The sequence below is a fragment of the Meles meles genome, chromosome 9, assembly GCF_922984935.1.
Source record: "Meles meles chromosome 9, mMelMel3.1 paternal haplotype, whole genome shotgun sequence".
In the NCBI taxonomy this organism is placed as follows: Eukaryota; Metazoa; Chordata; class Mammalia; order Carnivora; family Mustelidae; genus Meles; species Meles meles.
The window spans coordinates 37,318,634-37,343,577 of NC_060074.1; the positions used below are offsets into that span (position 1 = coordinate 37,318,634).

Consider the following 24,944-nt stretch of genomic DNA (forward strand, 5'->3'; position numbering starts at 1 on the left):
TATAAATATATACCATAATTAAAAAGTGTATTTAAAGACAAAACTGTTCTGTAATGGGACTTAACTGATATAATCTAACCATTATGTGTACTTTATATTAAACCCATGGAAAAATTAATCTTGAATTATTATTTTTTTAAGTTTTTTTAAAATTTTATTTATTTATTTGACAGATAGAGATCACAAGTAGGCAGAGAGGCAGCCAGAGGGAGAGGAAGGGAAGCAGGCTCCCTGCTGAGCAGAGAGCCCGATGCAGGGCTCGATCCCAGGACCCTGAGATCATGACCTGAGCTGAAGGCAGAGGCTTTAACCCACTGAGCCACCCAGGCGCCCCTTAATCTTGAATTATTGAAGTCATTAGAAGTATTCCCTTGATTGTATATGACTTTTTTCAGCCTGTCTGCCTTCTTTTTCTTCCTTATTTTTCTTTCTTCGTTTCTTCCTTCTCTCCTTCCTTCTCCTTACATCTCTCTCAGTCTCTCTCAACATACATTCCTGCCAATCAAATTTCTGTTCAGCATGAGATAACCAATGTTATCACAGATAAAATGAGGTCATCCTATTTCAAAGCCAAGAAAATTTTGGGTCCAAAAGTACAGACGACACAGTCTGTTCCAGGGAGTAGCACAAGGCCTATGGAGGTAGGAAGAACATAATTATAGAAGTAAATTAAAATTACAGAATATTATCACAAAAAATGGATTTCAAAAATGAAAGGATTTTTATAATACCTACATTTTTCTCTTGTGTCATGTGTGTAATACCTTTTTAGCACATTGTTTTCTGGTATACACGGATGTGTCTGTTTTTCAAAATTAATAATGACTTAGTTTGAGCTCAGGTGTATAGCCCTGTTAACTTCCTGAAATGTGAGGCCCACAAATGAAGAAACATATCCTCTGATCCCAACCCCCTTTGAATTATCAAGGACTTACTTTCCTTTTCTAAAGAGCTGATCAGTGTTTGATTCTCTCTCTGAATTGCAAATCACACATCAAAGATTTTTTCAATGACTGGAAGCATGGCTTTTGCAATTTTTGGTAGGTTGTGATTAACAAGCGACAGTAAAATGGGATGGCAAATTAAGGCTTACAGGACTAAAAATACTGTTAGTAATTACAGCTTTGAGAAAAACAAAGTCTAGGTTTATGCAGGAAGCAATATTGTTCTTCCCAAAGATGCCCAATTACTCTTCACTTAAAAAAGAAAACTCAGTATATCTCTGTCTAATTCTCAGATGTAAGTCAGGGGAAATGCTATGGAACATGTAATTTCTTAGGACAGTTTGAGTAGTTAAATTAGAAGAAGCTAAGAGGGGGGCAAAAAAGGAGAAGCTAAGAGGTAAAACAAAAAGACGTCACTAACATGAAACAAGAATAAAAAATCTGTGGGAAATTATTACGAAAAGTCACGTTGATAAAGATTCCAAATCATACCACGGCTTTATGCAATGAGAAGCAGAGATTAGGCAATTAATGTCTTGATGGTGGAAAATAAATTCCTTCAAACACTCGATGCAAAGAAGACCTGGGAGTTTCTTTAAATAGAACAGACATAGTTTTGTTTTTATCCATACTAAACAATAAGGCAGAGTAGTAGTATTTACCTTTCAAAGAGTTAGTTCTTTGTTCTAGCATACAGGTTGGCAAACTTTTTCTATAAAGGGACACATAGTAAATATTTTAGGTGTGCAGGCCATAAAGTTTTTGTTTGCATTTACTCAACTCCACTGTGGTGGTGAAGCAGCCATAGTATATACCTAAGTGCATGGGCGTGACTGTGACTCCATAAAACCTTATTTACAAAACAGGAAGTGAACCAGACTGTATTTTGCCAACTACTGCTCTAGAAAATCAAACTTATGAAATCATAAGACTTTACTTTCCTAATTAATCCTTTAGTTGGCAAAAGACATGGCCAGGAAGAGACTGGTGGGCAAATGTAATTAGAAAATCTGGTTTGAGGCACCAACTCCATCACTTCATGATCCTGGACTAGCATTAAAATTTTTAACACCCATGTACATCTCCTTCATAACAATACCTATTCTGGGTACTTCATAAAGTGTCTATAAAAACTCAGGGAAATAGTATTACTAGTGGAAAAACTTTTTAAACTAAAGTATTATAAAGTTCTCATTACTTACAGGGGATAAGTGAGCAGAAAAACTGTTAGATAGGAACCTAAGATTGTAGGAATAAAACAGATGCAAATTTATGGAATCACTAAATAATCACTTTCAGAAGCCCTCTGTTTTTGTATAAAATGCAACAGACAGATTGTTTAGTTGCCATGAAATTAGAGGGCTAGAAATGGCTTGAAACAGTATGGAGACTATGCAGAAAGTGCTGGAAGAAAAGACTCTTGGTTTGATTGCCTGTGCCTTATTCCTGGCTCTACCTTTTACTGGCTGTGTGACTCAGATACACCACCCACGTCAGCCTCGCCTGGAGGAAATAATACTCCCTACTCTGTAGAAATGTTATACGAATTAATGAATCCACATAATGTTCTTAGCAGAGCTGCCTGGCAGACCAGAAGTATTCGATAAATATCAGTCCTTTTTTTATTGAAAAGTTTCACCAAGTCATGTAAGTCTAGAATGGAAGAGCCTGTAGAGGTCATTTACCAGAGGCCTGAATCACCTTTATTATGTTGTGGCTCCGTGTTCATCCCATCTCTGAACACTTATGAGAAAGCTCATTACTTTGCACAGAACTCAGTATAGGTAACAAATTTAATTCTATCATTATTATAGGAAATTTATTTCTTCACAGGAAAAAGAAAGCAGTGTTTAGATTTAGTGCCTTTTTTCATTTCTCCTACACACATCTAAGCCCTAAAACAATACAGAGTGTCTTACCACCTTAATGCATGGCTGCCGCCAGATGTAGACTATAGAATGCAACACCGGCTAGGAAACCTTCCTTCACCTGCCTCTCCACGATTGGCTGGCAAAGCCCTGCTCATTTCATCTTGTAAGGGCAGGGTGTGTTATTAATTGACATTGATAATTAGTATTCTTTTTTTAAAAAAAATTATTTATTTATTTGAGTGGATGGTGGGGAGAAAGAAAGAGAGCAAGTGAGCATGCATGAGTAGGAGGGAGAGGTGGAGGGAGAGGAAGAAGCAGACTCACCCTAAGCACTGAGCGTGACACGGGGTTTGATCCCAGGACCCTGAGATCATGACCTGAGCCAAAGGCAGACGCTTAACTGACGGAGTCACCCACACACCCCCAATATAATTTTTTTAAAATTTTAAACAAAGCATGATATTCATAACAGAGTAGCCTTACAAATAGGAAGGTAAATAAATGACTACACAGATTCAAAAGTAGCTTAACACCTGCATGAATTTTTCCCATCATTATCAATACACTAAGAAAACATCAGGTCCATTCATTTCCCATTTTTATATATTCCTACATAAATATTGTTTATTGTAGGTTAGTCAAGTTTTTCGTTGATCTTGTTTTCAAACGAATGAGCTGACATCAATTTTCATGCACCATAGGAATCCATTACTTCTGTACCAGCTTAGATGTGAAGCTTTGTTTTAGGCAATCTCTAAAATGTTCACCCTTGATTAATTTTGAAAAGTGCTTTCAAAACTGTAACCCAAGTAGACTTTGCTTAAACAAATTAATTCCTCCTTCAGATTCCAGGCACATAAACAGGGCTTGAGTCCAATTCTGTGCTTTTCTTCTTTCAAATCACTTCTCTTTAGACCAAAGGAATCACTGCCTAGAAGACGAGTCAGAAGGGGTTATGATGGACAGAGGAAAAAGGGCATCTTCGCCGACAAGCTTACTGAAGGAAGAAAAATAGTCAATAAAACGGAGTTGTCCTAAGAATAGCTTGAAGTCAGTGGCTTTGATTGATGAATTCCTTTTGCAGTTACTAAGGTAAACCAAAAATATATATCCCTATTTCTTTTGCCTCTTAGATCATTCAGACAGAATGTGTTTTCAGAGATGAGGCATCATAGCAACAGCAAATCTGCTAAATTAACAGAATACCATGGTGAAGATCAGTGTAAAATAAAAAAGTAAGATAAAATAAAGGCAGAAACATTATGCTGCTCTCACTAATTGAGCAACATATCCCTTTCTTCCAATACTTCCTTGTCAAGAACAATGAATAAGCATTTGAAAAGTCTTAAAACTGAAAGAAACTTTTGAACTCACATCGACCAAGGTGACATGGGAATTTGGGGTGATAAATGAAGTCCAAGCCTTAATTTTCTGATCAGCTTTTTAGCCTGCACCTACCTCATATTATTATCAATGCTCCTAGATTAAAAAAATGCAGTGACCAGAGAATTATCTTTGCTACAGATAAATCTATCCATGAATTTCTGGTTGGAAAAAAAAATTCTAGTGTCTTTCAAGAATACACGACTAAAGTCTTGTAGGTTGGTAAAACAACTATATAGGAACAAACGGTGGCATAAATAGACAATTGGGCCTTCTGTGCAATTAGTACTACAGAGAAATGACTCAGTTTTAGCTATTTGACATTTATCATCATTTGCCAGATCTCATTTAATGTTTAATCACCTTCCAGCCAACAACTAGATGGCAAATCTACTCATGTAATATCTAGGGGAACATTTTAACAATGTTTATTTTGTGGGTTCACTTTGAAATTATATTCCTTAAAATTAAAAAAAAAATCAATACTATTTAACAAGTTTTTAATGGCTGCTCTGGACATCGAGTGAGCCCTGTTAAATGTTTTCAGAATAAAATAAACAAAAGCGTCTTCTGAAGTTGGACTCCATGTATTACAGGAAACTCCCATTCCCCCCCACACCCCCAGGAAAATCTTGCTCTCTCTTGACAAGCATTCGCTTGTTAACTTTACACAAAAATGAGATGCTCTCAGATGGCGGCTCCACCTGTGGTGAACTTGTATACAGTGGTCGCATCACTAAGCTGTACACCTGAAGCTAACGTCACATTGTGTATCGACTATGCTTCACTAACAAAATAATAAAATAAAAATAAATAAATTTTTAAAAATGAGATGTTCTTCTTCAGGGACAATATCAACTCTACCTTCAACAAGTCTGAGTGTGAAAGGATATTAAGCTACCTTTCACTGGAGACCAGAAGCTCCTGACTCTAGAGTTAGAGACCCTGCTTGGGTTACCAGCCTCCATGGTATAGAGTAACATGGGCTAGAAAAAGAAGCCACAGTGAGTTTCAGGCCAGGGGTAACAGGATGGGGAACTCCAGGGACCAACTGCCCAGTGAAACAGAGCTGGCAAAAACCATAAAAGCAAACATCTTAATTCTCAAGAAATTGTCCTCAGGACATATAGAAAATAAAGAAATATTTTTTAAGATCTAACACTCAGAACAGGGAGAGTCTGTAGCATTTAACCGATTTAAACCACAGCTCACTTTCTTCTTTCCCTGCCTCCCCTTCGCCCAGTTCAAATTGACAGGGCCATTTGGGTTCCCCTTCCCCGCCCAAACAAGGGTTACTGTCTCTTAACAAGAGTCAGTGATGGCCAGAATTTCTCAACCCGCCTAACTCTGAATTGAAGAGGTTAAATTCTTGGGGAGTAAAGCCAAGAAGTCAGGGGCTTCTTTTCTCCATGGGCCCCACTCCATCTGGACTACCCCAGAGCTGACAGACCGACAACACTGGGGACGTGACCACCCTCACTCAGCCTGCTTGCAGAACCGAGGTTCAAGGGGCACCCCGAACTCAGAGCTCTAGAGGCTACTGCCCCACCCAGTACTTAGAATATGGACTCAGAGAGTTTGTACCCTGGAGGAAATGTAGTCTGTGAACAAGGAGAGCTCAGAAGCTCTCCCCAAAGGAACAGAGATTATCTGAAATGGAATCTGTGGAAGTTCAAGATAAGGGCACTCTCAAAAACAGGAGCTTCTCTTAATTAAAAGCAACAAGCTAAACTGCAGGCCAGCCAGTTTACTAGAGGGAACCAGGAAAAGAAATAGCTAAGAAGATCCCTCACGGGGTCAGAGCAAAACTCAAAACTGGTCTCAAAAATTATGCCTGCCTAAATTTAATTGGATCAGACAGCTGAGCAATGTATGCTCCAGAGCATTGTTAAAAGCAACAGAGCAGTCAGCTGGTAAAATAGTAAAGTCAAACAGGCAGGGATATAATATCAAATGAAGCAGGCAGCTTAAAAGAAAGATCAGAAGAAGACAGTCAAAGAGAGACTTGCTAAGACCATGTCATCCTAGGTGACTGTGCCTAGGTTCAAGGCTGTGCATCTCTGAGGAGTGACACCAAAGGTTTTACACTGTAATGGGGAAATAGATTTCACTAAAGCAACCTGGCCTAATCAAAAACAAAGTACAAAAAGTCAAATAACAACACAACAAGCCCAGGAGAGGGAGGGGATCAGTATTCAGAGTTGCTATATTATCTAAAATGTCCAATTTTCTGAGCTTCTTAAGATGCAGAGATTCTTTGCTTGTATTTCCATACCCCTCGGAGGGTCTGGTAGAGTACTCTGCATCTAGTAAGACCCAATAAATGCCAGATGGATGAGTAAGTGTAGGCAACTGCCACTTGAGATGAGATCTTAATGACATTTATACCTATGAATGATGATATAACCAGCTATGTCAGATATAATTGACAGTAATTTATATTCAAACATGTTACAATCTTAAATTTACTAAAAACAACCAAAAAAGATAAATATCTTGAAACTTCTCAATAATACTAATTTAAGGTCTTCAGCTTGGATTACTAATGCAAATCTCTTATGCCAATCCTATAATGAAGAAATTATACTTTTTATGACATTTTGATACAATAATTATATTTTACAGAGATGGGGACCTACCATAATATTGAAAAAGTAGACTTATTGCACTAAGAGCTGGTGGATTTGGGGTTTAGACTTGGCCTTGCTACTAATTCACTCCATAGCCCTGAGTAATTCCTTCTCCTCATTGCAAATTTTTCTCCTCTCCTGAAAAGTGAGAGGGATGGGCAATATATCTTCTTAGGTTTATTCCAACCATTGGATTCTATGACGTTGCTAATGGAAGCTTAGCTACTTAGTTGGGCATAATAGGAGAACACCAGTGCATTCTGTTTGCTTAGCATGTGATGTAAATATGTGCTCCAGCTAATATTATATTTTGGTGCTACCAGTCGGCTCTGGCAAATAAATACTGTGTTTCCAATGTCAAAGTTAGCCAACGTCAAAGTGTTTCTTCCCTGGCCTGTGATTTAGTGTAGCACTTTAAAAATCAGGATAGTGATGGTGAATTAGCTCCTTTGGAATTCATATTCATTTCAATTGCAAACTAGAGCCATGGTCTTGAATTAGACACTGAACTGATTCACCAGCCCCTGGAGGTATTCTGTGATGCTGAGGGTGGTAGTGGGGACTGGAGATGTAATTTATTCCTACCACCAGAAACTTAAAATAAATCTAGGAATTTGTTGCTGCAAAAGATTTCAGGAGAAAAAGATACCAGGGTGTTTTTTGCCCCCCCCCCCCACTGTGTTTGCTTTTGGTTTTTGCATGTTTAAATCTTTGGGAGAAATATGTGGGGCATTAGGCAATAAACTAGTGACAGTGAGAATGAAAATGCACAGCCAGACTTGAAAAATCAAAACAGATTTTGGTAACCAATTAGAAATGAAAAGTAAAGGAGAAACACAAAGTGAGTGTGATTCTAAGGAGCATAGCATGGGAAATGTGTAGGTTACAAAACCATCAATGGAAATTGAAAATTTGGAGGGCAGAACATATTTTTAGATACTTAACTCTAGTTATACTGAATTTGAGTTATTTCCGAGATGTTCAGGTGGGTGTATCCAGCAAGTAGCTAGAAATAAGTCTATAGTACACAGATAGCTTCACTGGCATATAGATTTGACTAAAGTCATGAGGTATGGATGAACATCCAGTGAAAGCAGTCATCAAGAAGGGACCAGGCTTTTGCACAGACCTTTGGAAAATGCCACCACCAAGTGCCAAGTGGTGGTGAGCAAAAGTTCAAGAATAAAACAAAGAAGTAATGACCCCAGAGGCAGGAAAACAATTAGAAGAATAATGTTCCTGAAGCCATGGAGAAAAGAGCTAGTTTTCGGAATCTGGGTGGTGGTATGAGCTCAGCATGTTCTGCTAAGTAATATAAATAGTGAAAATACATCAGTGGATTTGGTGACATTGATAAGAGCAATTTCAACAGAATGGTGAGACAGCCAGGTAGTAGACAGATAGCAGAGGTAGTATACTTTTTATTAGTTTTTAAGTTTGGTGATCATGGAATATATGATGGGATGTTTTCACAGGCAGAGAGAGGCTAGGAAAGTGTCTTTTGCTTGTCTTAATATGTGCTTTTTAAGGAAGATTTGGAGTAACATAAGTATATGTAAGAGTGGAAAGTATATTTAAGTAATAACAGTGCAGTGGTGAATAGTACTTTTATTAAGAACGATGACCACCTGTTCTCTTTAAGAGAAAGTGATTTTGAAAGAACGCAATATTGAAGTAATTGACAAACTAGCTGTCGGTTCCTAATAAAGTAAGGAATGCAGGAAATTACAGTGAGTTTCCCAGGAATTAATCTGAAAGAAGAATGCAACATTTTTTCCCAAGCTGTCATGAATAAGCAATGCTTAAAAGTTGAAATGACTGTTTTGTATGAACATAGTTGGACTAAAAAAGTCTGTAAGAATTTTTGAGGCAAGAGACTGGCTCCAGGGTAGTCTAGCACAAAGAAATAGCATGGGCAAAGGGACAGTGATGTTTGAAGAATGGCCAAGTATTCCAATGAACTTGGGGAAAGATGGTAGCCAGGAGTGAGGGCTGAACAAAAGACAAATTTGGACAGGGCAGATGGTGAAGCGTCTCGAAGTGGATGCTTGGGCCCAAATATACCTATTGGATTCATTTTTTTCTTTTGGACCACTCTTTTTTGGTTGGGTGTTCATGAAGTGAATTGTTTATGTACTAGAACAACACTTTCATCAGAAATACATTCTATATAATATTATTATATATAAAATATATAGTATATATTATATGTATATGCATACATGAATATATGCACGTATATGCACACATATGAATAAAGGAAATAAGTTGACGTAATTGACATCCACTGTCCTTTATTTTCCGGATTAGTTAAGACTTTATTTTCCAAATCATCTTTCAGAGAGTAAAGAAGATGGTGTTGTCTATTCATGGAGAGTGGTAAAAACCTGGACAAGCTAATTTAGGTAGTGAGAAAGAGGGTTGTAATAATGTACTTGGTCCTACACTAACAATTTTTGAGCTGGAAAGCATTTGAGGGATTGTTCAGTGAAGGAAGTCCTCAATTCAAATGCAAATAGAAACTGGCAGGTAACAAGAATGACACCAGGTGTTCACCAGATGAAATGGCAGCTGTCAGAAATGAGTCCTACCGGTTCGTTCTATCCCATAGATGTGCTCTGTCTTGTTCATACAACGTTGAAAGAAAATTTTATAACTGCTTAATTTTTAGAAATCAGATTTCATGTAGATAACAAAATTTCTGAGTTCTCTTGAAAATGAGACCTTCAACCCAGGGTCCATATTCTCATTTGGAATTGAGATGGGCTGACATGCTTGTTCTTTTTGGTTTGTGGTGGGAAAGGGTGCAAAGAAATAATCTGGGTACCAAGAGTGGATCCATTAGGCATCAGAATTAGGGTGCTTTTCTTTCTTGTTGCTTTCATGTTATCTGTTATGTAACTGCATTGTATTTGATAAAAGAAGCAAGATATGTTGTAAATAAATGTAATACACCTCGATCTAAAAATTGGTTGTCTGGGATATTCCAGTGATACTGGATTCTATGTATGGTAGAGCAGCAGTCATAAATTAATGGACCTTGATCCACAGGTAGGTATTTTGAACTGGTTTTGACTGTTCCATGAATTTTCTTTTTCAGTCCTCCCTCCCAGTGCATATGGCCATTGATGGGGGTGGGGGTAACAGGTGAGCGAGGATCATTTGGGAGCAGTGGAGGCTTTACTTTCCCTCCGTGGCTCTGCAGGCATGAGGGGCAACTCAAGTTGAAGCCTATGAATAGCAGATACTTTAGGAGAGACTAGGGGTTAAGTTGGAGAAACTTTAGAGCAGCAATTGCAACCAGGTTAGATTTTGCCCTTCATCCACCACCCCAGCCAGGAGAGATTGGCAACATCGGGAGGCATTTTTTGGTTGTTACAACTGGAGAGTAGATGCTACTGGTATCTACTGGATGGAGGCCAGGGATGCTGTTAAATACCCTTGTATGCACAGAAAAGCTGCCCCTACAACAAAGAATCATCCAGCCTAATCCAACAATAGGGTCAAAGTTGATTGATCCTGCTTAAGAAGAAATCATCCCTGTGCGCCTAATAAAGCTACCAGAGCCACTATTGACTTAGGTTGTCTGCTGAATTATCGTTTTAAACGAAACCTAAGGCACAGCTTAGCAAGGGGCAAACTTTCTTTAGTCCCTTCTGGCCACTTCAGATGCTTCTGAAAAGAACACTGAATGCCTTGAGGTAATCCGACCCAATTTCATCATGACAGATTTTATGGACCAGCCATTGTGCTTGGTACTGCTGAAATGTAAGGAAAGCGTTGTCTCTGGTCTTAATAAGAGTAATATTCAAATACGGAAGGGCAGAAATTCTTCTCTTACTACTTTCGTATTTCCTAATAAACCTGGAGGTTGAGCTTATGTGGTTACAAAAGAGAGAAATAGTATTCCAAAGGCTCTGACCTAAAAAGCAGACATCCTACCTCCTACTGTAATCATTAGTGAGGCCCACTTTTTAAATTTCTTCTTCTTGGGGCACCTAGGTGGCTCAGTCATTAAGTGTCTGCCTTCAGCTCAGGTCATGATCCCAGGGTCCTGCGATCCAGTCCCGAATGGGGCTCCCTGCTCAGCGGAAAGCCTGCTTCTCCCTCTCCCACTCCCCTTACTTGTGTGCCCTATCTCGCTGTGTCTCTGTCAAATTAATAAATAAAATGTTTTTTTAAATATTCTTTTTTTTTTTTTTAAACTTGATGCTCTAAGTTGTAAAAAAAAGAAATGCTATTACTTCTAACTAGTTTTCTTGGGATTCTGGAAGAACTGATTAAGAAAGACATGTTGATCCAAACAAACAATTCTACTAAAAAGAAATAGAAATTATATAGTCAATATCCTTGAAGCTGAAAGGTATTTAATGAGGAACATTGTTTATTGTTTTCAGTTTCTCTTGATTGATAGGCTTTCCACTCAGAGGAAAATTGCTATAATAGCAGGAATTGTATGAAATTTGAAACTGAAAGCTATTCTAAGCTATTTTAATAATGCATTCTTCTGTCAAAATGAATTTTAGAGAAACAGTTAAGAAATGGTATGAATATCAAGGTTTAAAAGTACTCTCAGGTTTATTCATCTGACTGTACTTTAAGCACAAAAATATCAGGATACATAAAACGCTCCATTTTGTATTTGAAACTCAGGTTTACATGCTTAAATAATAATCTCTTTCTTTTGGGGGGGACCCTGGGACATGGGGATCACCATTTGAGAACTTATTGGAATACCCCATGCTCAGTTGCAAATCCTTTTTTCTACCTACACACCCTCTCTGTTTTAACTGATCTTCTCTACTCTCTGAGGGTCCCCGAGAAGACCCTCAACTCCTATCTCTTAATCTGATCTTGCCAGCAACACTAAGTTGTACACCCAGCTACCAAGTTGACATTTCTACTTGGATGACTGAAAGACATTCAGCACCATCCTCCTCCTTCCACCCCAAATTGCTCCACCATTACAGTCAATGAAACCTCCATCCCTCCAGGAGCTCAAGCCCAAACCATAGTACTTATTTTTTTTTTAATTTTTTATTTATTTCTTACTTTTTTATAAACATATAATGTATTTTTATCCCCAGGGGTACAGGTCTGTGAATCACCAGGTTTACACACTTCACAGCACTCACGATAGCACATACCCTCCGCAATGTCCATAACCCCCTCCCCCTCTCCCAACCCCACCTCCCCCTAGCAACCCCCAGTTTGTTTTGTGAGATTAAGAGTCACTTATGGTTTGTCTCCCTCCCAATCCCATCTTGTTTCATTTATTCTTCTCCTATCCCCCTAACCCCCCATGTTGCATCTCCACATCCTCATATCAGGGAGATCATATGATAGTTGTCTTTCTCCAATTGACTTATTTCACTAAGCATGATACCCTCTAGTTCCATCCACGTCATCACAAATGGCAAGATTTCATTTCTTTTGATGGCTGCATAGTATTCCATTGTGTATATATACCACTTCTTCTTTATCCATTCATCTGTTGATGGACATCTAGGTTCTTTCCATAGTTTGGCTATTGTAGACATTGCTGCTATAAACATTCAGGTACAGGTGCCCCTTTGGATCACTATGTTTGTATCTTTAGGGTAAATACCCAGTAGTGCAATTGCTGGGTCATAGGGTAGTTCTATTTTCAACATTTTGAGGAACCTCCATGCTGTTTTCCAGAGTGGTTGCACCAGCTTGCATTCCCACCAACAGTGGAGGAGGGTTCCCCTTTCTCCACATCCTTGCCAGCATCTGTCATTTCCTGACTTGTTAATTTTAGCCATTCTGACTGGTGTGAGGTGATATCTCATTGTGGTTTTGATTTGTATTTCCCTGATGCCAAGTGATGTGGAACTCAACACCCAAAGAACAAACAATCCAATCAAGAAATGGGCAGAGGACATGAACAGACATTTCTGCAAAGAAAACATCCGGATGGCCAACAGACACACCATAGTACTTATTCTTGACTTCTCTTTCCTTCAATCAACTTATTAACCTGTCTTATTTAATATATATTACATACAACTTTGGAGCCGTTTTTTATACATAATTATATCATGAGCCTTTCTTTTCATGTGCTGAAATATTTTTATTCACAAACCTTTATAAAGAATGAATTGATTTTCATGGTATAAATGTCCAACATTTATTTAACCATTCCTATATTATGGGGCATGCAAGATTTTTCTATTTTTTGCCATCACATGTTGTTGAGTTCACTGAATACCTAATCATGTTTACTATGTGCAGGCACCGTTCTAAAACTTTAAACATGTTAATGCATCTAATCCTTACAATCCACAAGAGAAATACTATAACATCTCCCTTTGACAAATGAGAAATCTGAGACACAGAGAGACTAAACAGCTTGCTTGAGATTATACAGCTAGAAAAGGGAGGTGGGATTCAAATCAAAGCAACTGACTCCAGAGTCCATGTTCTAAATCAGTCTGGTGTGTTGTGCTAGGTTCATTACTTTGCAAGTTGACTGTATTTTACATCAGTCCCCATGTAACTCTGGTCATTTCTTTAGAATATATTTCCAGAAGTGGATCGATAGTCATAAATATTTAAAATGTTTTAGATAGTACACATTACAAAGATTTTCTTCAGAAATATTATACTAACTGTTAATTTCCACTCCTTATGTCAGCTGTTGAAAGGGCCCTCTTAACTGTGCTTACATCAACAGTCGATATAATAATTTTACAATCTTAACCACCTTATTGGAAACAAATTCTATAATAGTTATAGTTGATTATCCTTGGTTATTAGAACAGTTAATTATTTTTTCAAGTCTAAATTAACAATTGTATTATTCTGTGAACTTTTTAAAGATTTTATTTATTTATTTGAGAGAGAGAGAGAGCACAAGTTGGGGAGAAGTGCAGAAGAAGAGGGAGAAGCAGACTCCCTGCTGAGCAGGGACCCAGTGTGGGGCTGGATCCCAGGACCCTGGGATCATGACCAGAGCCAAAGGCAGCTGCTTAATCCAATGAGCCACCCAGATGCCCTTTCAGTGAATTTCTTATGTTTGGCTTTTTGCCAACTTTGATATCGGATATATCACTTTTTCATAATAAATTCTGGCCATTCTTTATCATTCTTTATGCATTGAGACTAACACCATGAGGCTATCTACACACACACACACACACACACACACATTTGTTACTTTGTTTTTCATTTTGTTTCTATTGTTTACTGAAGTGTAAGCATTTAAAAACTGGTTTCTGGAGTTGCATTGAGCTTAAATAGTCATACAAATAATGACCTAGATTTCCCTCTTAATTCCTTTTCATATTATGAATTATTGGAAGTCTTATTCCACCTGTTTAACTAATCCTTAGATATACACTGTAATTCCTTGAGCCACTAAAGATAATCAAGGATCTTAATTTTTATTGTGCACCATTTTACCTACAACATAGTGATAGAATATGAACTCAATTTTCGATTCAAATAAACTTGTAAAAACTCCCTCCTAGTTTCAGGATCCATGGCGTTGATAAATGTACGGACTAGGTCTAACGTCTACACCCATATTACTACTGTACTATTTGGCCACACACTGTAGGTGTAGACCTCAAGTTACATCAAAGCTCTACTTCAGGGGCACCTGGGTGGCTCAGTGAGTTAAAGTCTCTGCCTTCGGCTCAGGTCATGATCCCAGGGTCCTGGGATCAAGCCCCGCATTGGGCTCTCTGCTTGGCAGGAAGCCTGCTTCCTCCTCTCTCTCTGCCTCTCTGCCTACTTGTGATCTCTGTCAAATAAATAAATTTAAAAATCTAAAAAAAAAAGAAAAAGAAAAGCTCTACCTCAGTTCAATTTATCATGTTTCTAAGTGTCAGTTTCCCACATGTGACCTTACGGATTTAGAGCCACCTGGTTGCTTTGGTGGTGGTTCTTTTATCTATCACCCCTCTGTGTCATGCTTTACCATAAAGTGTTCTTTCTTATTCATGGACTTCTAGAAGCTTGGTCAAGTTTAGTGGAACTTTTTTCATTGAGAATCAAAACTTTTCTCTGGGACCTGTGGATTTCCCAGAAAGCCTCAGGAACTACTGCCCAGGGCCAGGTGAGGCCACACAGACCAGTTGTGGGCATCTGCTCGACTGTACCCCAAGATGCCTTGCTTTCTCTGTTTCATCTAGGGCTGGATTAAGAAGCAAGTCTCCAAAAAGTTCTTCTGGATCAATCATGCTTGGGGGGTGGGTACCAAAACCCCTGGAAATCAACATAGACAAAATGTAACTTACCAGAACTTCTGCTCAAGAGCAGTCCTGGATGAAATTGGCAGGAATAACCTACAGGGCTGAGGGTCAAGAGCTCCCTCTCAGGTGGGCAAGTGACCCCTGAGAGTCCCTACACTGCCTCCTGAGAGTGGGTTCCCTTAAATACAAGGCTTTTGTTCTGCTCAGTCTGGCTGACTTCCACTCAGCATTTGATTTTTCACTTTTATGGGGGCAGCATTAATTTCTCCTTGAAAATTGTTGAATAAATGTTTAAAGAACATTATTGTGCAGTTGGTACCAAATTATGAGCCTGAACAAGGGTTTCTGCAGCTCCGGGTTCAAGCCTGGTTTTAAATATTTATATTCCACGGGGCGCCTGGGTGGCTCAGTGGGTTAAGCCGCTGCCTTCGGCTCAGGTCATGATCTCAGGGTCCTGGGATTGAGTTCCTCATCGGGCTCTCTGCTCAGCGGAGAGCCTGCTTCCCTTCCTCTCTCTCTGCCTGCCTCTCTTGTGATTTCTCTCTGTCAAATAAATAAAATCTTAAAAAAAAAATTTAAAAAAAAAAATAAATAAATATTTATATTCCACACTGAAGTATGTAGGGGTAAAGGGACATTGTGTCTGCAGATCCTTCTCAAAAGTTTTAGAAAAAAAAAAGTCCTATATGGACACTTACACATAGATGCATATACACACGCAAAGGGAAGGATGATAAACAAAGGCAGTAAAATGTAAGTATGCAGGGAATCTGGGAATTCTAGGAATTCTTGCAATAAGTCTAAAATTAAAGAATTTTAAAAATAAGTTCCAAACCTGATTTTTTAAGGAAAAAAACATTAAAGTTGCTAGAAAGCATGGTAAACACCTGGACTAGATAATGTAAAATATCCCTTCATAGTTCTACTATATTTTTCCGGAATCATGGAAGTCTAGATTTTTCCATAGACCAACATATCAAGTGGAGTGTTTGTCTCTTCCTTAACTTACCTTTTTTAAAAATTTTGTAATAGACTTGGTATAGAAATATTTTTTTTTAAATTTTTTTTTTTCTTTTTTACAGATTGAGAGAGAAAGAGAGATTACAAGTAAGCAGAGCAGCAGCCAGAGAGGGGAGGAAGCAGGCTCCCTGCCAAGCAGAGAGCCCGATATGGGGCTCGATCCCAGGACCCTGAGATCATGACCTGAGCTGAAGGCAGAGGCTTAACCCACTGAGCCACCCAGGCGCCCCTGTATAGAAATATTTTGAGAAATAATATAGAATAAAGAACAGTCATCCAAGATACCATTTTGTCATTTTGGTCACTGGGCTGCATTGACATCAGAGACTCGCTGAACAGCTGTCAAATATCTTCATAGTTTTGCAATATCATGTGTGGGATGTTGAAGCCTGCCTGAGAATTTAATTTGTTTATTTAAGAATTGAAGGCAGGGGCACCTGGGTGGCTCAGTGGGTTAAACCTCTGCCTTCGGCTCAGGTCATGATCTCAGGGTCCTGGGATCGAGCCCTGCATCGGGCTCTCTGCTCAGCAGGAAACCTGCTTCCCCCTCTCTCTCTCTGCCTGCCTCTCTGCCTACTTGTGATCTCTCTCTGTCAAATAAATAAATAAAATCTTTAAAAAAAAAAAAAAGAATTGAAGGCAAATGTAACACATTTTCAAATACTGTGATTCGTCAATTAAGATGCACACTGGAGGGTGTAATTTATTTGCAGGACGATAGCCAAGTCTTAAAATGACTAGTAAGGAAAGATTCTGACAGTAACTATAAGTAGAAATAATGTGAATTGTCAAGGTAATTTTAATGAAGCATTAAAACAAAAGAGATTTCTGAAAAATAAAAAAAATTAAATGTGAGTAAATAGCAAAGGGTAATATCAGATTAAAAAGTAACTAAATTAGTTTTAAATTAAAAAAAAAAGTCAAGAGACTTGAAAAGTCCAATTCCTACTCCTTGTGTTAAGGATCTCTATTAAGATAATGTCTCAGCTGTTGGGTTTGGAAATTAGCTTCCAATTCCATTAACCTCATCCACATTTCCTTCTTTTAAATCATCAGGTTAGGGTCACCTGGATAGCTCAGTCAGCTAAGCATCCAACTCCTGATTCTGGCTCAGATCATGGTCTTGAGATTGTGAAATGGAATCCAGCGTTGGGCTCCACACTCAGCTCGGGGTTTTTTTGTCTCCCTCCCTCCCCCTCTCCCCCTTCCCCTGCTTTCTCTCTCTCTCTCTCAAATAAATACATAAAATCTTTTTAAAAATCAGGTTAAAAAGAAGACTCTGAAGGTTAAGTTTGGTGTATGGTTTTTTTTGTTTTTTTGTTTGTTTGTTTTTTCCAGGAAGACAAATCAGAAAGAAAATGAAATTATGTAGTTTGAGAGGAGAATTCTATTTAGGAAAATATAAGTAGGGGGTGCCTGGGTGGCTCAGTGGGTTAAAGCCTCTGCCTCCGGCTCAGGTCATGATCCCAGGTCCTGGGATTTAGCCCTGCATCAGGCTTTCTGCTCAGGAGGGAGCCTGCTTCTCGCTCTCTCCACGCCCTCCTCTCCGCATACTTGTGATTTCTGTCGAATAAATAAATAAAATCTTAAAAAAACAAAAACAAAACCCCAAGCAAGTTGTTTATAATTGATACCTAGTGAAAAACTTTCAAGGGTGACCTCTAGGGGGCTGCTCGAGCCAGACTTCCTCCCAAGCTGTTCCTGTTTGGTGTGCCTATATGATTGCTTCAAACTACTTTTCATTAAGGCTCTTCATTTTAACTGTGAAATGAATGACGTTCTCTATTGAAATAGTAACACAAAAAAAAAAAAAAAAAGAAAGAAAGAAAAGAAAAAAAAACTCATTGCTTGACGCTTGAGAGCAGTCATACTGACCCATGAGTACCACACCCTGAAGGTTTTCCAAGTCTGAGTTTGTCCCTCAATAAAAATTTTAAGTGGATACCTTGAATTCAGAAAATGTTGGTATGCGGAGGTTCTGAGTTCTAAGAAACTGCAAGTCCAGACACTTGGACTTAAGTATGTTGGATCCTAAGCCAATAGAAGTTGGATCTGAAAAAGTTTGCTGCTAATTTTGATCGGGAAGAAAGCAGTTAAAGAAGCAATGATTAACACAGCTATGAATAGAGCACAAAGTGATAAAATATGAGCTAACATTGCTACAGGTTTCTCAGATTCTGTTCTGGTTATTTGAAAAGAGATTTTGCTTTGGGATGATTTTATTAAACTGAATTTTTAAATGAAACTTGGATAAAGACATTATTTTAAAATACAGTAATTTTTCCCTTAAATTATACCTTTCATTTTCATCCTGCCATGGAGAACTTGTTTTTGAAAGGCAATAAAGTACATGAATTAATAAAACCCTAAAAAAAAAACCCATCCCGGGGCGCCTGGGTGGCTCAGTGGGTTAAGCCTCTGCCTTCGGCTCAGGTCAGGATCTCAGGGTCCTGGGATCGAGCCCCACATCAGGCTCTCTGCTCAGCAGGGAGCCTGCTTCCCCCTCTCTCTCTGCCTGCCTCTCTGCCTACTTGTGATCTCTCTCTCTCTCTGTCAAATAAATAAAAATCTTGAAAAAAAAAAAAAAACCCATCCCCCCCCAAATCCTGACCATTTTGGTCATTCCTATGTATTGTTTTGATTAAAAGGTCCTGGTCCTGACCAGATATCTCCATGGTTCACCTCTGTTTTCCCTCTAGAATTGCTTCCCTTCAGCTCTGGACGCTGTTTCCTCTTTTCATCCTAGAAATCTGTGCCAAGTCAAAAAGAAAGGATTCACACTTTAAGAAAAAGGAATTAAAGGATACTTTTGAGAGATTAGGACAATTTAGGACTACAAAATAGGGATTTCAAAATTTCTTTTAGCTTTAGAGTCATAGGTAATTTTTATAAACATGTGGGAAAACAAAATTTCCAGTATACCTTTTATTAGTGTTTGGGTTTTTCTCCTTTTGGAAAGAATAGAAAGAACTGTAAAGGCAGGATGAATCAGCTCAACCTCACTATTGTCATCTGACACTACAAAGGGACAAAGAATTAAAAGGAAGTCATATGGTTTTTAAACCCGAATTTGAATCCACTGGGATTGGTGGGGAGTGGGAGGACAATTCTCTTCACTTAGGGAGATCCGATGGTAATCTTTAATCTGGCTATAAATTTAGCATTTCTAATTACAGATATTTAAACCAGATCCCAAAATAAAAAGATTCAACAAGACCTCTTCACCTTCCACGGCACAATTTTTAGTGCCCCAAATTTCATGCTTTCTCCAAGTGGGAGCCTTCACTTTTTTAAAGGTTTTATTTATTTATTTAATTGACGTGGGGGTAGGGGAAGAGAATCTCAAGCAGACACCCAGCTGAGTGTGGAGCTCAACTCAGGGCTCCATCTCACAACTCTGAGATCACCACTTGAGCGGAAATCAAGTGTCTGATGCTTAACGGACTGAGCCAGCCAAGGTGTCCCTCTGAGTGGGAGACTTCTTTTTTTCTTTTTTAAAGATTTTATTTATTTGACAGACAGAGATCACAAGTAGGCTGAGAGGCAGGCAGAGAGAGACATAGGGAAGCAGGCTCCCTGCTGAGCAGAGAGCCCCATGCGGGGCTCGATCTCAGGACCCTGGGATCATGACCTGAGCCGAAGGCAGAGGCTTTAACCCACTGAGCCACCCAGGGGCCCGGAGAGACTTCTTAATACAGGAGCTGCTCAGATGACAGTTTTTTCCAGAATGTAGCTGGAGAGATTTTACCCTCCATTTCTCTCCCTTTTACAATGGACAGCTGTGTGATTAGAAGCCTGTATCCACAAATGCCTGCATTTTCTAACTTACCTCAGAAGTGAATTTGTAAAGGGAGGTTATCACTATTAAATTACCTGCCACCTAATCCCCTTTGTTTTCCCCAAAGATTTCTGGACAGCAACCAGTTACTTGGATAAAGGATTAAACATTCTAGAAGTAGTGGGATTAAAATCATTTGCCTAAACAGAGATTGAAATAAGTCTGTTGAATTGACTCTGCTTTCCTTACACGATGAGACTCTGCAGTGTGAAATGTTTTACATCCTCTGTCTGCCAGTACTGGTTCTGCCTATTTTATATAAAAAGCTTCTTCATCCCATTTTCAGCTTCCTTCTTTTTTTGTTTTAATTTTTTTTTCTTTTAACAGAAATTCTGGCATTCGACTTACCTCCAAGAATAGCTCAGAGCTGAAGTTCTCAGTTTAGTCATGAGAATTACATTTCTCTCCACTCTGGAAATGCTCTACCCCAGTCTCTGTAATTATGACCCCATAAGGGCTAGGTGATTTCAATTAAAATGAAATATGTGACTTTGTAGAACATACAGGAAGGAGCATCTTTCAACAGGAAAAATAAATCATATTATTGATTTCTCCTATCAAGAATATGTACCCACATATTAAGATAATAATTTTGTTTATAAGAACATTTCTTCTTATAAACATTTGTTTATAAGAATGTGCCTTGAAAAGGAAGGTTTTGTATGTAAAGCTCAGCTCCGGTATATTAAAATTCATGGCTTCATAGTTCTTGTGTTGAAAAGGTTTTCAGATAATGACTATAACATAAGAATGGTAGAAAATTTCTATACAATTTTCATGTAAGAAAATAACCTACCAGCAGCAATCATAAAATATATTGAAAAGAATCCAAGAGAGCACTTGAATGGTCTCTTATTTCTCATCATCCAGTTCTATTTCTGAATCTGTTTTTTAGTCAGTTTTGAAAATATAAACATCTTTTTTCCTTTTCAGAGAACTGATCAGGTTAATTTACCCGTTGAAATGAGCAAAATGAGAATAGAAACAAGAGCTCAGCATGCCATTTTGTTAATGGTCCCTATAAACCCATTATGCATTTTCAAAACGATACTTTCCTAACCTTGTATTTAATGAATTATGAAACTTCCATCTTTAACATGAACACACGCGCCGGACTTCCTGCTTTCTCAAATTATACCCTGAGAGAGTTGTGTTTACTTACAGAAGCACAGTTTTCAGACTTGTCTTCCACAAAACCGATCTGGCAGGGAGTTCTCTGATTCTGTAGCCAGTAGTCTGTAGACTCGAGCAGGCTGTTGCTGCAAAGAACCTGGAGGGAATCAAGAAAACCTTCTTAGTGTTACACGGCAGATTTTCTAGTTCAACAAGCAGCTGTTTTCTGAAGAATCTGTAGGTGTTTTCTTCACTTCAGAGCATCTGGATACTGGAAAAAAACGTACATGATAAAAGCACCTCTAGAATGTGTAAAATATTCAGCCAGTTGTTGTTTTTAGAGGAATAAATTGATGTTAATACTGATGTTCCTTCTGTCACCAAATCCAGTATCTGGAAACTTCAATGATGTCCAACCTGTGGAAATTTCAAATGATTATTTTGGGGTATGGTTCAATTGACAATAGGGATCAAAGTTCATTTTAGTGGTAGCGTTGGTGCACTCTGGGAATATTTTTAATCTTAAAAAATGTAGTGTTTTTCCTTTTGGTGTGGTACTGCTATTGAAATGATAATGCTTTCGGCTTCAGCTTTGCTAACATGTCTGTAAAACAGGGTTCAATTCTTTTTTTTTTAATAGGGTTCAACTATTACAGAATACCTAACGTACTTTGTTAAGTTCAAAAATTATTAAGAATAAGTAAAGTGCATCATGACAGTCATTTTCCATGTTGAAACAACACAGTAAAGCAAAACAAATTTGAATTCATGAGTCAAAAAAAAAAAAACAGGTATGATTAACAAATGACTGGTTTCTGGGCTTGGATTTTAAAGCAAGGAAGAAAAATTTTATTTCTGTGACAAGACATTTTGAAGTTGCAATCTCATGAATAACCAAACAATTCAAATTCTAATGTGTCTTAACACTACCCAAACAGTGTATAAGATTTTTCCCAACTTATGCCAGATTTCCAATGCTGCCCTGGTGCCCTCTACTCTATTAAGGTACACGTCTGCTAATATTTGACTCACTACCTTCACTTAAACAATAGAATACATTTAATTAGTTGGGTTATTGTCACAAAAATAGAATGACACTTCAATTACATTCCATCTGCATAACAAAGGATTGTTATGCTGTATAGATAAAAACGTGAATTTTTGTCCGAGTTAACCAAATATAATTCTCATACATCTTTCCATAATTCTTCTTTTTTTTTCCCGCTGAGAAATATTACTACCTTTAAATCTTTTCCCACTCAATGTTTATTATTACTAGAGATGACAGATTTCCATTGTCTTTTTCTAGAAGAATACAAAGAGCCATGCAGTGGACAAGCAGGTAATTTTGAATGATGAACTTAGGCTATGACTGTGGACTAAAACTGACAACAGACCTTCTCAGTTCTCTTGCACATTTTACTTGAACTGTAGATCTCAAACTGCAGACTGGGCCCCCAGGGGTCCCTGAGATCTTCCAAGGAGGCCAGCCATCAAACTATATTTATAATAACAGGAAGACTTTATTTGTCTATTTCACCATCATTGTCTCTTAAGTTTCCCATGGAGTTCTCCAGGACCCACGACAGTGTAAGGGCACAATTGGCCGCATGCAGAAGCCAACAGCAGAGTCTGGCTGTCTTATGTCAAGTGAGACATTAAGGCGATTTGCTAAATTCTAAAATGAAATCACTCCTCTTCTCACTAGATAATCATGTCAAAAAATGGCAGAAGAATATGGAACCAGAAAAGACCTCGAATAGCCAAAGGAATATTGAAAAAGAAAGCCAAAGTTGGTGGCATCACAATTCCGGACTTCAAAGTCTATTACAAAGCTGTCATATCAAGACAGTATGGTACTGGCACAAAAACAGACACATAGATCAATGGAACAGAATAGAGAGCCCAGAAATAGACCCTCAACTCTATGGTCAACTAATCTTCGACAAAGCAGGAAAGAATGTCCAATGGAAAAAAGACAGCCTCTTCAATAAATGGTGCTGGGAAAATTGGACAGCCACATGCAGAAAAATGAAATTGGACCATTTCCTTACACCACACATGAAAATAGACTCCAAATGGATGAAGGACCTCAATGTGAGAAAGGAATCCATCAAAATCCTTGAGGAGAACGCAGGCAGCAACCTCTTCGACCTCAGCCGCAGCAACATCTTCCTAGGAACAACGGCAAAGGCAAGGGAAGCAAGGGCAAAAATGAACTCTTGGGATTTCATCAAGATCAAAAGCTTTTGCACAGCAAAGGAAACAGTTACCAAAACCAAAAGACAACTGACAGAATGGGAGAAGATATTTGCAAACGACATATCAGATAAAGGGCTAGTGTCCAAAATCTATAAGGAACTTAGCAAACTCAACACCCAAAGAACAAACAATCCAATCAAGAAATGGGCAGAGGACATGAACAGACATTTCTGCAAAGAAGACATCCAGATGGCCAACAGACACATGAAAAAGTGCTCCACGTCACTCGGCATCAGGGAAATACAAATCAAAACCACAATGAGATATCACCTCACACCAGTCAGAATGGCTAAAATTAACAAGTCAGGAAATGACAGATGCTGGCGAGGATGCGGAGAAAGGGGAACCCTCCTCCACTGTTGGTGGGAATGCAAGCTGGTGCAACCCCTCTGGAAAACAGCATGGAGGTTCCTCAAAATGTTGAAAATAGAACTACCCTATGACCCAGGAATTGCACTACTGGGTATTTACCCTAAAGATACAAACGTCGTGATCCAAAGGGGCACCTGTACCCGAATGTTTATAGCAGCAATGTCTACAATAGCCAAACTATGGAAAGAACCTAGATGTCCATCAACAGATGAATGGATAAAGAAGAAGTGGTATATATACACAATGGAATACTATGCAGCCATCAAAAGAAATGAAATCTTGCCATTTACGATGATGTGGATGGAACTAGAGGGTATCATGCTTAGTGAAATAAGTCAATCAGAGAAAGACAACTATCATATGATCTCCCTGATATGAGGATGTGGAGATGCAACATGGGGGGTTAGGGGAGTAGGAGAAGAATAAATGAAACAAGATGGGATTGGGAGGGAGACAAACCATAAGTGACTCTTAATCTCACAAAACAAACTGAGGGTTGCTGGGGGGAGGGGGGGTTGGTAGAGGAGGAGTGGGGTTATGGACATTGGGGAGGGTATGTGCTATGGTGAGTGCTGTGAAGTGTGTAAACTTGGCGATTCACAGACCTGTGCCCCTGCGGATAAAAATACATTATATAAAAAAAATAAAAAATAAATTAAAAATTAAAAAAAAAAAACATGGCTTTACATCTATTTGTGTTAACACTGAAAGAAATCCATATTGTCAGGCTTCTGCTCTTTGCCTTTCTGTGATCTTTAAATTTACAACACCCATGGTTTTAGAATAAAGCTGTCTTTCACTCTGAACCATAAGAACATTAGAGACTTAAAATGGAGACATCAAATGAACATACCAGTTAATAACACTTCACGGTGCAGTATAATAAGCGCTCCGACTATAATCACTGCTGAGTCATTTCAAAGCTCAGTCCTCAAAAAGTTGACACTGGACATCTTCTACTTTCCATATACTCAAAGAACATAGAATTATGGTTGCAACAAAATATGTCAACAAATGAAAGCAACTGTCATTTATCAGAGCATATGAACTATTTTTGTCCAAGGTCAGCCTCAGGAAGGGGACAGAGTTCAGTCAGGCACAAGTCACTCAGGTCTTTCAGTAAGTGGTAGCTGGGTTGGCATGTGTTCCTGGTGAAACACTGAGAGGCAGAGATGGAGACACTCAAAGGCCTCAGCTTGACACCTCCCACTGTGAGATGCCCACAGCTATGATACACACTGTCTCATGACGAGGCCGATGGAGACCAGAGCTGGCTAACGTGCTGGATTTCT

The 24,944-nt window shown here is 38.6% G+C and overlaps 1 protein-coding gene across 4 annotated transcripts in view; it reads right to left on the minus strand.

Moving 5' to 3' along the window:
- The window catches only part of LOC123951053 (SPHK1 interactor, AKAP domain containing), a 175,352-nt gene that overhangs the window by 98,833 nt on the left and 51,575 nt on the right, over positions 1-24,944 (minus strand). For all 4 annotated transcript variants that reach the window (XM_046019685.1, XM_046019683.1, XM_046019682.1 and 1 more), the window contains exon 3: positions 21,068-21,175. In XM_046019685.1, coding sequence (XP_045875641.1) covers positions 21,068-21,175 — 108 coding nt within the window. The remainder of the gene's footprint in view (positions 1-21,067; positions 21,176-24,944) is intronic.